This window comes from Phasianus colchicus, chromosome 8 (genome assembly GCF_987193195.1).
Source record: "Phasianus colchicus chromosome 8, bPhaCol1.hap1.1, whole genome shotgun sequence".
Classification (NCBI taxonomy): domain Eukaryota; kingdom Metazoa; phylum Chordata; class Aves; order Galliformes; family Phasianidae; genus Phasianus; species Phasianus colchicus.
This window is the reverse complement of record NC_143443.1, coordinates 31183652-31200692: the sequence shown is the minus strand read 5'-3', so window position 1 is coordinate 31200692 and position 17041 is coordinate 31183652. Positions and strand designations below refer to the sequence as shown.

Genomic DNA, 17041 nt, shown 5'->3' with positions numbered 1-17041 from the left:
ACAAACCTGGCCCAAGAGAAGAAGCTGGTCAGCACATTTCCTGGTATGATCATATGTTGATCTCTTCATCTCCTGGAGATTTACCCTTTCGAGCTGGAATTTCTGCATGAAGAATTATTAAGAATGTAAGACTACGAAAAGAGAGAAAGGCAAGCAATTAAAAAAAGAAACAAGGAAATACTTGGAGAATTCTAAATAATTCCCATTTAAATAACAGGGAATGACTTAATTCAGAGTTGTGTGCTTACAATAGAAGTTAAATATACATCTTAGGACTTTTCCCTGCATAATTTGTAATTCCTTGGAATACCTGAAAGTAATGATTTTCACATAGTATGTCATAGCATATATCCAATGGATTAACCAGCTGTTCTTGAAGGATAACTGCATCTGTTGGTTTTGCAGGTTTTTCCTGGGATAGACTGTGCAAATAGTGGGCAGCAATGGTCCAGAAATGCAGTTCAGACTCATCTCCATACAGTCTGAGAAAACAGAATTCAGCATGAGAAACAAGACAGAAATATTATACATTTAACATGTCCTTTTACAAGGAAGCTGCTTTATTGTGGGCATAATTTTGCATTATCAATGGGACAGACTACAAGAAAAGATTCAAATAGATAGATAAGAGGTTGGCCAAAAGACTTTCACAACAGCAAATAAACTCACTGAATTTTTAGCTTCTAAGTGGTGGATTTTTTTAAACTATTGTTTTACACTTAAACAGCAACACTGCCTACAAACTAAAAGAAAGTTGCTAAGAATTGTTTGAAAACACATCTCTGGATACAGATTGATACAGAGCAACACCACAAAAAAAAAAAAAAGAAATAAAATGAAAATAGGCCCTCCTCTGCTTATACAATCTATTCTATGTTGTAAAGTTCTCAATTATGGCCTTGGAGTGCTGTACAAGTGTTATGTTCAATACATTAGAGCAGAAATACATTTATGAAAGCATCACAAAGACCAAAGCAGGATCTGTATATGCAGTAAGCAAACAAAACTCTCTCAGCTATGTAACATTTTCACTTTCAGTCCTGAAAACACTCTAACAGATGCACAGCAAAGTACTTCAGCAGCTTCAATGTGCCAACACAGAATTATCTGGCACCTGAAATGTTAACATATTCATATGCATTAAATGGATAAGGATTTTATCCTGACATATTTCATACAGTTCTCCGAATATCTGCTACCTGGCAATTAGGAGACATCTCTGCAAAAGAGTAAACTCTGGATCAAGCAGAAGTTTCTTGATGTCACTGCAAAAGGAGAAATCCATAAGAAATCCATAAAATGCTGTGCAAGATTTTTGTTAGCATATATTATCTAACAAGTTTAAAAAAATCAAAACCTAAAATATAAAATTTCTTTTCTGAGGTGAAAAAAATCTACCAAAGTAATTGCAACAACCATTTAATGACATGTAATAATCACAATGAGCAACTTACTCTACCTGTTAAATACCAACATTGAGTCTGTCAGGAACACCTTATTCTTGCAATAAAGGAAGCAACCACAAGGGTGTATACAATGCTGTAATTCAGTCTGCACTGATTCTACAAACTACAAAATTAATTTAATTACAAATAATTACATAATTACACAGTGTATGAAGTGATATCTTTTATATATTTTTCAAAGTGGCTAAAAATACTCTAAGTTTTTTTTTTGCCCTTCTATTAAATGAAAAAAAAGGGAAAATGGAAAAGCTTTCCAATCTAATTGTCATAGTTCAAGCAGAATGCCAAAAACCTGTTTTCTTTGTAAGCAGAGCAGAGATCATGAATGTTACATGCTGGAAGTCTATCTCCAGTAGAGTATTTTTTACAAGAGTTTTTCTTTTCCTTCTGAGAGCTTAAATATCTCAACAAACCTTGGAAAAGCAGTATAGATTAACAAACTACAGCATGTCATGAGCCAATTACAAATTACACGCTAATCCTAATCAGTACCTTTCAATCTTTTGCTGGCAGTCATTACTACAATGTTAAACATTCAGTACTGACTTCCATCAGACTTTATGTGGTCAGAACAACATATTTTGATTGTTGGGTCAATATTTAACCAACTGCTTTCAGACAAGTTGCCTATATAAAAAGAATTGTTTCGTATTATGGCTTATTCCTTAATGAGAGGATATTTTTTTTCCCCCTTTCTCTGAACTCACTACCTTAATAAAACATTTAAAAGGGAAAACTCTTACTTTGACAGTGAATTCAGCTGCTCTTGAATCAGATTTTTGATGTTTTCATCTTCTGGATAATCACTGCATTTAAAAAAAAAGAGTCCATTACGAAGATGGCACATTATCTGTAAAGAAAGTGTACTACTCTTAATAAAAAAAAAAAACACCAAGAGTATATACGTATATATGAAACCAATCCACTATACTTCTAAAGAAAGCCTTCCTGCAAGGTTTTTGTCTAGTCACTAATTTCATGACGGTCATCAAAGACTGTTTGCCCTCACTCAACCTCAGAGTCAGAACAACTGATCTTTCTTTTCCCTCTCTGCTTTTTAACACTTGAAACTAATGAAAATGCCAACACCAAGCCCAGAGAGGCTGTGGGTGCCTCATCCCTGAAAGCATTCAAGAGCAGGTTGGATGAAGCCCTGGGCAGCCTGGTCTAGTATCAGATCTGCAGGTTGGTGGCCCTGCCTGTGACAGGGGGTTGGAACTTGATCATCCTTGGGTACCCTCCAATCCAAGCCATTCTATGATTTCAACACTGAAAGCTTAGTAGTTACATTCTTGTAATGCAATTCTTTCTTACATGCTAAACTTTTTGTTCCTGTTTTTTCTTCCCTGTTTGCAGTCTTATCTTCAATCCTTACCCCTGTGCCTTACTCATTCTATAAAATAGATGTTGCCTAAGCATCTGCAACTGCTATGTCCCTCTAGTAGTAATCTCATCCTCTTTGCAACATCTGAATTATGAATCTCCGTGTATCTTTTTAATGAAAAATTTCTAAGACTTTGATTCCTCTTTCTTCTTTTATTTTTTTTTAATCCCAAGACCTACTGCTCCTTGTCAAGAAGTTCCTTGCTGTATGTGCTTCATATTTATTCATATCAAATCAGAGAATTATATAAGCTTATGTGTTTATTACCTTTGAACACAATTCTTATATACTCCTAATTGTATTGCAGTATCTTTTGAGCATGTACTTATATTGCATTTACAATTTTGTTTTATGGGTCAGTAAACAAATGCAATAAAGGATAAAGAAAGGTGCTCCCCCTATGGTATGAAACATAGCTCACTAAAAGTAACTACACATCTTTTAGACATCACTTAGCACACCTTCACTTACACTTTAGGGACCAACTCTGATTGTTCTTAAGTTAACTTCTTGCAAAAACAGAACCCGCTGATGATTTCTGAAGTAATACAACCTGAAAATAACAAATCATTGCCAGTACCTTAAAGCAGAAATCCTTTTTCAGTAGTTAAGGGCTACTGAAAGTCAAGAAAACAATATTTCACCTTAAAGCCTTTCCTATTTATTACTTTCCAAGTGACGCTATTATCTTTCTAAAAGTCCCAAAGAGTGAGGAAAGCTTGCTAAAAGTTATTCACACAAGAATACTGATAAAAGATATACAAGTAGAATTCAAAAAGACACCTCCTTACATGCTCATAATATCCAGAGAATATTTTTCATTCCATGGCTGATGCAACAAGAATGCTTTTAAAGCTAAAGAAGCCCTTGGAACAAGTAGATAGGGACACCATGCAGGTTCTGAAACAAACAGAAAAGATTCATTGTTGAATGGCAAAGTGCAATAACACTCTGTTAGGTAAACCATTAAATGTACCACCCTGTTTGTAAGCACCAGAAGAGAATCATAAGTCATACAGTCATATACATACAACACAGCACGCGTTACTGGAGATAAAAGCTTATTGTTACATTTAAGCAACAGCATTTTGTAGAAAGCACGGGGCTATCAACCATGCTCAAATGAGAATTTCAGGATATCCCATATCAAATTTAGTTATAGACTTCTGGAACACGACACACTAACATCGAGCAGAGCCATATATAATAATAACTGCTGCCACAAGAGCATGCTTGAAAGTAAGTACAGTTATACCAAATGCACTGTAATGTGCATTTTACTTTCAAATTGCAATCAGAGCTTTTGCAACATACCATGTAGGTTAATACCCATTACTCCAAAGGGATGCTGTGAAGTTAAATACCTGCTTATATTTGCAAAGAAAAACGATGAAAATTATAGCACTACCTCCATTACACAAATATAGAGGTCAGAGACTCTGTGTTCAGGATAAGGTTTGGATGATATGCAGTAACTGATACCAGTGACTTATGGGTAAAACAGGTATCAACCAGTTACATTATCAAATAAATATTCAGAAATTCCAGTACTCTGCATGTACTGAATGGTGTAGGAATCCTGTAAATGTGTTTTTATAATTAAAAGATTATAACAGCATAGAGGAAGGCAACCTTAGTCTTGGCATATCCTAATGTTGGTATGCTTGGTTTTGAACATTAATTTTTATAGTTCAATATTACAGAACATTTATTTGATTAAAAAAAAATGGCTATGATAAATGATGTTTTTCCCTAAACACTCCACACCATAATTTCCCACATCGCTATTTTTTTTTATGAGCATCATAATCAGAATCTATTGGCTTTAAGGAGATTAATGAGTCAAGGCAGGACTGACAAAAAGAAAAATCACAACAAAAGCAGTTATTTATAACAGCAGAAAAAAAGGAAAGAACTCCTCACATTCCTCAGAAGTTCAATAATGAGGCATTTTAATTATTTCCTGATTTGAAAGCTCTAGGGAACCTGTGCAGATGGGCCTGGGCTACAAGTGAAACAGTAAAAATAGAGAAGGTGAAGGTGGTTAATGAAAGCCTTCACAATCAATCCTGTCTTTCTCTAAAGAGTGAGAGCTTCTTAAGATGTCCAAGACATTATGAAAAGCCTCCTCCTAACCCCCCCAGCCTTTTGTTCTGGGCTCAAGATCACAGACACAGACCCAGACCATACTCACTCTTATTTTTAAAGGGCACTCTGAGCATCAGGAAATACAATCTTTCTGCATAGCTGCCTTGGAAAGAGTGAGATTCAGGTAACAATACCAAAGATTTATTTATCCACGAATAGTTTTATGTTCATCAGTTTGCTATTAGTAATGTTTCTTGGTAAAACTGACTCTTGTGATTCAATTTTCTTTTCCTTTGAGAATGCTTCTATGCAAGTACAGCTTTGTGACAACCCTGCAGAGCAGACTGACCTCACCTTGAAAAAAGTCCTCAGGAGGTCAAATGCATACTATTCTCCTGTGATAAGTGACCAAAACTTACCATTCAACTGTACTTTAAGCCATACTTTACACCGGGAGTCAACCTTCTCTGATAAATCATATTTCAAAGATCAGAAGAATTTCTTTGAAATTTTTTTTTTCCTAATTAGAAAACATTTTTTGATATGATATTGAAGAACATCTACCTGCATTAAGCACATGCCAGCAGGCAGTCCGTTTTAAGTCTTGCAATATATGAACTTCTGTGGATTTTGTTTTTCTAGTAATAAGAAAAGAAGGCTAAATGCCTAGCTGCAGCAAGATTAAAGAGAATTCATTTTTGATGTCCAAGAAACAACGTGCCATTAGACCAAATTGCTTGTTTGACAGCTGAAATACAAAGAGTTTATTTTAATCAAAGTAACCTAAATGGTTGCCAGCTTACAAAACAACACTGATACTTTTAATCCTCCAGGTGAAGAAACTTAATATGAAGCAAAAGAAAGTAGTATGTATTATTCACATGAAGATTCAGTGCAAATGTACTCAAGCATGAATACAACTCTGTGTTACAACTGCCAGTGTGGTCTGTCATAAGAAAAGCAAAGGATGTCAGCTGACAGCACTGTCAGTCCAGCAAGGTTCCTTAGTTAGTGGGTTGTAAGCAGATTATCAGGAAGGAACTGTAATGTATTGAATCATGACAAGGACTTGGTTTTATTTTTCATTAGGAATTTCTCAGATCAATAACAGAATCATGCACATGGAGGAATCTTTTAGATTGTATCACTCACGTACATTTACAAACAAAATGTGTGATTGAACTGATTATTTACCAGATTCAATTTGCTTTTTTAGATGAAAATTGACACAGATTCAAGTAAAAATATTTATCAAGTACAGCAGCAATCTACACAAAGCATTACTCATTTTGGATAGCAAATCACTGCAGTCAACTGATTCCTAATTTAAAAACAGTATTCTCTAACTCAGAATTTTCTGTGTTTACCATTTATTTGCATAGTTTGCTTCATTTTAGTTGCAACTGTGAAAAACAGTACAGGGATACCTAATCATCCACATATGACAACTTTATTTTCTACTGAAGTTGTTGAACATTTTTAGCGTTCTCTTTCAAAATGAAATATCTAGCAGTGAATAGCAAAACAGAAATCAACATACCTAATAAGTCTTGTTCATCCATTCTAAAACACGATGGTTTCATAGACATCTCCAGAACTCTAATGCACCCATCATCTGATGCCAGGATCACTTTGTCTGAAGTGCACCAATCTACATCCAGGATTCGGTAATTCACATTTCTTCCACTTCTTAAACTGCTCACCATCTGTACCTTGAAAAGTTGAGATATTTTTCACTTTTAGTAGGATCTCCATCATACAGTGTAAGACTCTGTCACACCCTCTGAGGCATGCCACAAGATTTGCAATAAAATGTGAAGTTAGCTGTAAATCACTTCAATCTCAGTCTCCTCTGGAGAGCTGGAAATGCTCAAACCTTTAAATAAGGCACTTAGTTGCCCTAAACCAATATTTTTTCCCCAATCAATAGCTATGAAAAAATTCTTTTTTGAACACAACTGTATAACTCTCCTTTTGTTATCTTTCCTATGGCAAACTGGGGAAATCCTTTGTCAACTCCAATCCTTTGCTTCTGTTTTGATGCCTTTATGCTAGATTAACTCATGTTCTTTCATGAACTTCCTCGATAAATACTGAACTTGCATATAGATACATTTAAACATAATATTAACATAGTATTATGGGAATGTGATGTGATGATTAACTACTCTCAAAAAATAAAAAACAAGCTGAGATATGTTTTAACAACTGAACTATGCTTTTATGTCAGAAATGTCAACCCTCCTGTAATACCAACTGGTACATATGTAATACCTCCTGTAACTGTCAGCAAGATATCATGAATAGGAAAATCTTTGACTTTTCCTGATTTTCAGAAGCAATACATGTATTTTGCAAAGAAACATGTAACAAAACACAACCAATGTTTACCTCTTTTGAATCCCAAACTTCTGCTCCATCATTGTACATAGCAATAAGTTTTTGATTTCCTTTCCCTGGGGCAAAACGTATCTTTTTCACCCAGCTTCGGTGTGTAGGAATCCCCCTAAGAACAGCATAGCACAAGAATTGTTATCAATCATGCTACAGCTAACATTGTGGGTAGTTAAATCCCCTCTGTGAATATTACACATCATGATATGGCACAGACTGAGAAGGAACTGAGAAGGACAACAATCCGTATAAACAAAATAGGTACATCTGGCTATCCAAAATATCATGAAAGTAAAAAGGCAGTTGTTTGCTTCAGGCATTACTTAAAATTTTGAGAAGCCACTGCAGATTTAACAGGAGAATGATATCTAGCTAAACTGAAATATTTCATAAAATGTTAATCCATGTGAAAACATAAAAAATAAAATGTAGAGAATTGTACTGCATTTTCTGAAATTGTATTTCAAAATACTTCTGTTTTTCCCCTCAAACACTTCCACAGTGAAAAGCAAACATGAGGGACTACAACAATTCTATTGTAACACTCATTATCACAAGCTTACCAGACATCATTTGCATTCATACCTGGATACTCTGGCTTTCAAATCCCAGAAGTTTAAGTTTCCATCAACATCTCCAAGAACCAGGGTATCCCCTTTCCAGGCAATACATGTAATGCTGCCCATACTTCCCTGCAAATATTTCAGAAGCAGGATAAAATCTTACAGTAAGTAGAGCCAAACAGGAATAAACATGAAAACTTTAATATTTTAAAAATTGTATGAAATTAATAAAACAAATGCTTCTCAGTTAAAAATTGAAAGAATTCTATTCAATGTCAGTGATCCCCGTGGGAAATTTTGGATTTAAAGCAATAGAAATCAGCCTCTCTATCTCTTGTCACAACGAAATGCCAATGTGACAGTCCTCAATTGTTAAACAATAATGCTAAAACAAAAAACAAAAATTAGAAGAAGGAATATAAAGGAAGTTTCTCCAACTTGATAGCTCTCAGTTTCATTTTATGTAGATCAGAAGTAATAAATCTGTAAATATATTCATAAACTTTTCCATAGTTTTGGGATCGTATCTAAACACTACACAAGAGATTGAAACTTACATCGGGAGGAATTCTTGCACTATCTTTCACTGAGTTTCCTTCTACTGTGAGGTGATAGACCTGCCCATCAGCATCTGTAAACACAAAGTGCTCCCTGGCAGAAATGTTCTGGCTCAGCTCAGATTTACTTTCAGCTTCCTGTAACAAGCTTGAAAAAGAACACAGTGAAGCAGAAGTCTTCGTTTCTTGAAATCAGAATTGCAACACTTAACTCATTTATACACTCCTGGAAAAGTTCATGGGGCAAAAGAACAATGATTTAAAAATGATGCAACTAATGGACTGCAACACACACTAGTTCCACTTGGTACAGTTTTTCTCATTCTGCAGTAAATCAGAGATCAATGCCTGAAAGTTCGAGAGTGGCACAGAAAGTTGTTTTGCCTGGTATGTACTCAACAATCAGCTTGAAATTATGCTGTTTTTTAGAACAACAGGATACGGGGAAATGAACAACTGATAAAACAGACTAAATTTGAATCAGAAATACCTGATAACAGAAGATTCCACGCTGCTAACTTCAGTATCCGATGCAACTGTCTGCCGGGCCATGGCCTCACGGGCTGCAAGCTGCTTCTTTCTCAGGCTTTTCAGGTTATGAGAAGGTGACCACTCCTGCAAAAATTTGTGTAAGAAAAATGGAAAATCCAAATCATAGAATTATAGAACTGTTTGAGTTGGAAAGGACCTTTAAGGATCACTTGGTCCAACTCCTCTGCAATGAACATGACATCTCACAATGCCATCCAGCCCAACCTTGGACATCTCCAAGGATGGGTCATCCATCACCTCCCTGGGCAGCCTGTTTCAGTGCTTCACTATCCCTACTGCAAAAAAAAGCTTTTTTATGTTTGCTCCCAGAACTCACAGAGGAACTGTCTGTTCATTATAATGGTTTCAGTGAAGATTGCCTTCTCTGACACATTCCTTCACTGCCCAAAAGACAGACCAAGTATCTAGCAGTATCTCCTTTCTCCTTCCTCTATTTGGTAACAGATAGGAAAAAAAAAAGGGGGGGAAGGGGAGGGGAAGAAAGCACATATCTACTACAGATATAATAATATTTTGATGCAGAAATGTTCATAAGTTTTCATACTTCCTCAACAAATTACACTTAACAAATAGTAAGGAAGATTCTATTCCTTACCAGAGCAGTCACTGCAGGGAAGTTTTTAGACATTTCTCTGAGCAGAGTGCAAGTTCTGACATCCCAGATTTCCAGTGGTTTGTCTTTAAATACTACAGCTAGATACTGCCTGAAACACACAACAGTTTACTATATCAAAAGAAATCTTTCCACTTTAAATTTAGTATTTTACTTCGTACATTTTCCACATCCATATTCCAGACAGCAGTGATTTGAAAAGAAAAAAAAAAAAACCACCCCACAACTAAAACTCAAAAACTAAGACAGAGAAGAGTAAGTTAATTTGGCTCAAATCCCAATCCAAAGCTTGTGATTTTCTTGTGTTACTCAGATGCTTAAGACTCAGTTTGAAATGAAGGCCTACTTCAAGGCTAAAAGAATGAGATATTTCTGTCAGGTTGGTGGCACTGTTCAGTTACTGTACAGGATACAAAGGAATGAATCCAGAGAAAGCAGCAGCCCCTCTAATTTAGCCACATTAAACCCAAGTCAATGACTGCACAATCTATCAGAAAGATGCACCAAGTCTGCAGTCTGGTACATTTATTTCTCTGCTCCAGACACATGGCATTTTCCTAATCCATTGATAAATGACCATAAAAACCTCTTACACTAAACCACTTGTCAGTCATGTCTTCAGATCTTTCATCTGTGCAGCTAATTTAGGAAAACACCTTCGATCTTCCACTTTTCACATGTTGCATGAAAATACAGACAGGTTCTGTAGCTTTATGTACTCCTCTCAACTTCATTAATCTCTACTCAAATAAACTACACTTTTTTGTTCTTGCTCAGCTCTTTGTAGTGTCTTCATTTAAGCCCAGCGCTGTTCTTAAATATTAAAATATCAGCAAGACCATTATATGGCTGAACACTTGACCACAAACATTTTCCAAAATATTACTATGCATGCTAGAGAAGACTACTTTTTTTTCCCTCAGTTTTAAAGAAAAAACTCTTAAATTCAACACTATTTTAATTCCATTTATACAGGAAAGCAAAGCAATCTTTTATGACTGAATTCTGAAGTGTGTGAGAAAATCTACCACAAAAACATTTCCAACTTTTGCTCTAATACTTTAAATTATGCTTTCATTAATGCTGTTACATATTCACTTATCCTTTCTGGACTGGTGGTTCTTTTTTTTCCTGATATTCTTGTTATTTCTATTGAGCAATGAGGATCTTCACACAATACAGTAAAGTTTATTAACTTCAGAAAGGTCATAATTGCTTACTTCAAATGAGACACCTTTATCATTTCAATAGCTGGCTCATCATTGCCTCTCTCCCCACGAAATGGAATGCTCCTGCCTGGAACACAATAATGATACAAACACAAAAATTTCCATGGTGGATGGAAAGGAAAAACACTTAACCACACTCACCTAGAACATCCCCAAGTGACCTGCATAACTGACATTACTCCAGTCATTGCTATACAGTATCTCAAAATCTGAATGTAAACTCTACTGTGTATCACAATCCCTGACTTGCTTCTGGAGCACAACAACTGAAACTGATGCACCTCTTCTGTTTTGATTTAAACAAACAAAAGTCATTATGAAGAAAAAAATACGCAATATTGCCAGTTAAAAGGATAGCTTCTTTTAGCAGCAGCCTGGAAATGAAAAATTGAGTCTTTTACATAAATTAAAAAAAAAAAAAAATCACTTTATGCTACATAAAGCAATTGAGAATTAGCCATGCATTGCAAGATTCAGGCTCTTCAATTAGAAATTAAATGACTCTAGGGTTTCCCACTCAAAAATAATTTAAAATTATCATTAAAGTGCTCTCTAAATTTCAGATTTAACCTCCTGGTATTCTGCAAATAATAATCACAAATGTTCTTGGTATTCACGGAATGGTTTGAAAAACATAATGTTAGGCTTGCTAACAACTATATCTTTTAAAAAGGATACTTATTTTTAACCCTTCCAATCCTTTATAGAATAATCCTATTATTTAATTACTGCAATACCAGTTTCACATTCATACACATCAGTGTTATACCAATGCAAAAATACAAAGACAGAAACAACAGACTACTAAACTCAGAAGAACAACCAGTAACAATGGGTTTAGACTCTGAACAAACACATTTGGAAATACATGCCTTTTGTCAACAAGCTATAGCACTAACAGTCATGTTGTGTGAACGCTCCTAAGATACTGCTGACACACATGCTTTCAGCCCAAGCCACAGGAATATCTACAAAAGTATTGTTTCAAGTCTGGCTGTAGAGCACCAGTTGGAACACACCATGTGGCTTTCACAAGGAAGAACAGAATCAGTTACATTCCTCTTTATTTTTTTTTCCTTCTGTTGTCATGACAAAATAAAGTATTAACAATTTTTATTTGAGGCTCCTCAGCAAATCTGACAGCCTCTTGGACAGATGTCTCAGGAAACACCAACCTGTTGGCAGGTCCACCAGCTGCAGCTCGTTCCTCACCAGCCCTAAGTTGTTAGGTGTTGATGTGGCAAAGGAAATAAAACCAGACAAGCTGACCCATTCTATTCCCCTACAATCAGAAGAAACAACACAGAGCATGTTAACTGCAATACTCAAATGGATAGAAAAGACAGTATTTATTCTCATGCATGTTCTTCAAGTTCGAAAATACCACAGAGTTGATTTTCTACATTTTATGAAAATACTGTATTTGAGCAGAGAAAGAAGTCAAGCATTTACAACTACGATATAAATTCACAAAGTTACTAGTTTAAGTTAAAACCAATGCCTTTCTTTAGGACAACGCTGGTAATAAAGTTCTTGTTGGGTTAAACAAAAATTCCAGTCAGCAGCACAGCTAATTTTTATGGAAAAATACCCCATGTACTCAGCACTGGAGTAGATTACCAAATCATAGACACATAGAATGGCCTGGGTTGAAAAGAACCACAATGATCATCTATTTCCAACCCCCCTGCTATGTGCAGGGTTGCCAACCACCATACCAGGCTGCCCTGAGCTACATCCAGCCTGGCCTTGAATGCCTGCAGGGATGGGGCATCCACAATCTTGCTGGTTCTTCCCACTGGAACAGGTTGCCCATTAAGTAACTCAGATTTTTAAGTACAGAAAAAGGGAGAAATAATCATGGACAGCAGGGTGAGAAGACAGGTATCTTGCTGTCTAGAGAGTGGAGAAACAGAAGTGATAGAACAAGGGAGACCCTGAACACATTTCACAAGCCATCAGAAACAAACTGAGAGTCCAAATTATTTTTCCTTTGATCATGCAAAAACAGCCACAAACCAAAATGCCTTCAAACGTTGCAAGGATGTAAAGTTACAATGCTTGTATCAAATGTAAGCACCTTTGGGTCCCATCCTTCCCCACTGTCTACATACACTGACAGTAGGAATATCTGAGTGCTCTATCTGTGAATTAAATCAAGTATTAATCTGAAAGAAAACTGAGACTGTTCTAAAATACCTGTCCCTAATTTCAACAGGGATTAAAGGGTTTAAGTTTTCCTCAAATCCTTCAAACACTGATTACTTAAAAACTATCTCCAGGAGAGCTCAGTCTTCCATTACATCATTTCTAACATCCAGGTCTGTCATAGGGAATACATGTGAAATATGAAACAGATATTTATAATTTATTATCAATAAATCCAATCTACATTGTACTGAGTAGAAGTTTCCTAAACACGATTTAGAGCAGGAAAAGCAAAAATCATTCCCATAACATTTTATACATATAAGCTATAGCCATATTTATCTTTCTTTTCTTCCTAATTCAAACTATTTAAAAAAAAAAAAAAAAGCATTGCTTCCAAGTCCTCAAAAAAAGCTCAAAAATTCAGAATCCAGTCTCTTTTCCACCAGTACTAACAAAAGTTTAACCAGGAACTTCAATCATCATTAGAGAAACACAGTTATTAAACAAAACACTAGAAAGACTGAATAGAAATCTATGATTGCAATAATGTTTCTCCTTTCAAGCCTCCAAACAGTCCTAATGCAGAGGATATTCTGAAATGGAAGAAACATTAATTCTGACACCTTGGCAATCTTTTAACTTTTATTCCACTGTGCTTTTTTGGAAAAGTCACAGAATACTCAGAATGCACTGTTATTGACAACAGTTATTCACCATTCTCACTCAAAGACCTGAGGCATTTTCTTTCCCTCACTCATCTGCACAAATTTAACACCAGAAGTCCTTTCGTTTGCTGCCAGCTGGCCATGTGTCAGTGCCAATAAAGATAACAGAATCCCAGGACACCTATCATCAAACACAAACCTCAGCCCAGCTAACAGCTTGCACCTGAAACAATACAAATTTTTGTTACTGTCCTACATGTAAATTGAGAAATTTGAAGGAACTACTTATTCACCAAATTAATGAAGACAGTGGTTTACTTTTTAATAAAGGAAACAACTAATGTCTTCCCTACTGCAGTAATTCCATTTGCAAGATTTCTCCATAAGAGACAACTTTATCTCCTAGAACTACAGGTTACGTTCAGCTGCAATCTGTTTCTCAGATAGCATCTACTCTTTCAAAATGTAAAATTCAGAGATTCTAGACGTGCAACTTATTTCAGTTACTTCAGGTGTAAAACCCAGTTGTTCTGATGAATGGTTTCATCGCAGACAAATTACAGAGTAGACTAAAATGTGTAAAGAAACAAATGACATTTCTAGCTGGGAAAGTATTGCTATGACCTTACGACAAGGCAGCTGTTAGTTCAATTAACTATAAAAAAAAGAAGGAAAGAGGTAAAAATGGAAACAAAACTAGATGTACAAACTTTTTACAGCCCACTTGTTTCTTGAACCCATTTATACGTTTTGCTTTTTGCAACCTCCCAAAATGATGACTTTGGAATTCAGCTCTGGATCGGCAGATTTCATTGCTATGCCACTTAACACCCATCAGGCAATACAAAACACACAGAAATAAATCTAGCACACCAACATCTATATGGCAGAAATGGAAAACACTTTATTTATTTTACTCTGTGCTGGATTTTTTTTTTCCTAGAAGGTGATGAATGTTTGCAAAACAGTCTCCCAAAGGAGAATGAGCGTAAACTCAACTGTCAAAACTTGGATGTAACTCAGCAACCCTCAAGTTTTGCCTGCAGGCCATTCTATTTATAGCTAGTGAGGCATTTTTATGTACACACTGAATATATTCTCCTCTACACTGAAAATGTACTATCATCACCTATCTTACCTTAGTCTGGATATAAGGAAAAAGTTTTTTTTTTTTTTACAGTAAGGGTGGTGAGGCACTGGAACAGGTTGTCCAGAGATGCCCCATCCCTGAAGTCACCCAAGGTCAGGCTGGATAGGGCTCTGAGCACCTCATAGAGCTGTAGGTGTTCCTTTTCATTGCTGGGGAGTTGGATCAGACTGCCTTTAAGGGTCACTTCCAATTTAAATGATTCTGTGATTTTACTTCAATAATGTACAAAAATAATTTAGATTGCTCAACTTAGGAAAAAAAAAGCAGTTGTAAGAATTAGTTATTGCATTTGTCTTCACATTCCTTTTATCTGTAAAAGATATTACACTTCTCTGTATGCTAATGGAAGACTAACCTCCTGTTCACAGCTTCTTTTTCTACACATGCTATGATCTCTGCTGTTTTTTGCCCACTAATGCTCCTAGTTTAGCCTGATTGACTTTTCATCTCTGTGGACTCTGAAGCATTTCTGCTTCCTCCTGCCTTGTACTCCTAATAGAAAAACAAATTAAACTCAAAGGAAAACTAATAGCCCACACAATCCCAGTGAAACAGCAAAGTAACAGCCATGAACAGAAATAAATACATTAAAAAAAAATAATCCACGTGTGACCAAATAATCTAGCTTGGAAGAAAAGAGCACTAATCTCCAGAAGGTGTAATAATTGCTAGCATCTAGAAAACTTACTGGCTGTTATTTTAGCACAGCTGACATGTAAAGGATGGCTGCCAATATAAAGATCCTTAGTTCCATTACATTGTCTTCATACACTACAAGGCACTGAGTTACAATTACAGGGCATTATCAACTCACATTAAAATGGTGTTTCCTGAAGGTGTGTTTTCAGTTAAAACTGACACAGAGGCATTATGCAAATTATCTGCATTTCAGAAGTAAAGTAAGAATTCCCACTGAAAGAAAAACTGTTACGCTCCAGGAATATTAATTTAACATAACCACAGTGCCTTCTTCTACACTGCTTAAAGCGCTCCCAGGAACTTCTGAAAATTATGTAGAAAGTCACTCTTGCCATTAAGGGTTGAGAAACTAAAATAAATATTTAAAGGATTTAATGACTGAGCTTTGAACAAAATTCACAATCACTGTGTGTTCTAAAAATACCACCTGAGTGAGGACCACCTGCTAAGAAAGGCAAAGCATTCTGAAAGTTTGTCAAACATCGCAGAAATTTTGCAACGTGAAAAGCACCAACAGCACTTCCAGAAACACCTGAAACTGACATGAACCAGAATAGAAATATGTTCTCAAAGCTGCCTCTCCAATTTTTATTATTATTTTTTATTAATCTGTGAAGCATTAGTAGTGGTTTTAATTTTAAATTCTAGAAACTATAGTGAAAAAAAAAAATCAGCACCTCTCCAGGCTGCATAACAGAACATAAAATTAAATTTATATTCTAAGTATTCTTCAAACAAACAAACTCACAAAAAACACTCAAATGGATTAAAACAGAAAGAGGAATTCTATTTTTGAAGTGTCTGCTAATCACACCACAAATGCAGATTTGCTTATGTGATTTTTGTGGTAGATTCAAAGCAGTTTTACATAATGAGCTCTCTTAGATGAAGCTATTCTCAGACAGCTCTGTTCTTCTCTTTTTGTAGAATGGACAGTAAAATGAAGACCATAACCTCAAGAAAGCTTCAAGCCACAATTCTGACATAAATTTAATTAATATTCCTACTAAAATATTTTATTTCCCTTCGTTAATCCTGTCTGAAAATACACATCTGGTCAGCACCTTGAATATTTTTGTCATTAGTTACATGAATAGTTATTCCATTGTGTACACAAACACCACGTGTTACAGGTTCCAAACTGACTCCATTCCTTAGTTAGGACTGCTAAATCCCGAGTCCTGTATGTAGTCTTCAAAGTTTTTGAATGATTTTTAAAGATAAAATTATTTGGACTTCAGTTAGGTCTAGAACTATGTTAACAGCAGTTTCACAAGTGAGCAAAGGAAATAAATAAATTCTGATGTACAAAACAGAATTATTTCAAAGTACACAGTGTGCTACTCAGGACTATAAATAAGACACTGAAATAGTTTCTTGTGCTAAAAAGACATCTTTGTACCAGAATGTGCTAAAGAAATGGGAAGTAGCTGACACACACACACTAGATCAGACAGAACAGAAAAAAATTCAAATATTTATAGTTCAATGGATTTTTCACTCTAATCTCAACACTGTGTTACTGTTCAT

The 17041-nt window shown here is 35.5% G+C and overlaps 1 protein-coding gene across 4 annotated transcripts in view; it reads right to left on the bottom strand.

Annotated features, from left to right (window-relative positions):
• The window catches only part of WDR11 (WD repeat domain 11), a 34977-nt gene that overhangs the window by 6419 nt on the left and 11517 nt on the right, over positions 1 to 17041 (bottom strand). For all 4 annotated transcript variants that reach the window (XM_090145583.1, XM_031597382.2, XM_090145584.1 and 1 more), the window contains exons 12-24: positions 12022 to 12128; positions 10838 to 10913; positions 9600 to 9708; positions 8943 to 9067; positions 8453 to 8600; positions 7918 to 8024; positions 7330 to 7444; positions 6479 to 6650; positions 3642 to 3750; positions 2210 to 2272; positions 1200 to 1265; positions 311 to 482; positions 7 to 102 (exon numbers count right to left, since the gene is read on the bottom strand). In XM_090145583.1, coding sequence (XP_090001709.1) covers positions 7 to 102; positions 311 to 482; positions 1200 to 1265; positions 2210 to 2272; positions 3642 to 3750; positions 6479 to 6650; positions 7330 to 7444; positions 7918 to 8024; positions 8453 to 8600; positions 8943 to 9067; positions 9600 to 9708; positions 10838 to 10913; positions 12022 to 12128 — 1465 coding nt within the window. The remainder of the gene's footprint in view (positions 1 to 6; positions 103 to 310; positions 483 to 1199; positions 1266 to 2209; positions 2273 to 3641; positions 3751 to 6478; positions 6651 to 7329; positions 7445 to 7917; positions 8025 to 8452; positions 8601 to 8942; positions 9068 to 9599; positions 9709 to 10837; positions 10914 to 12021; positions 12129 to 17041) is intronic.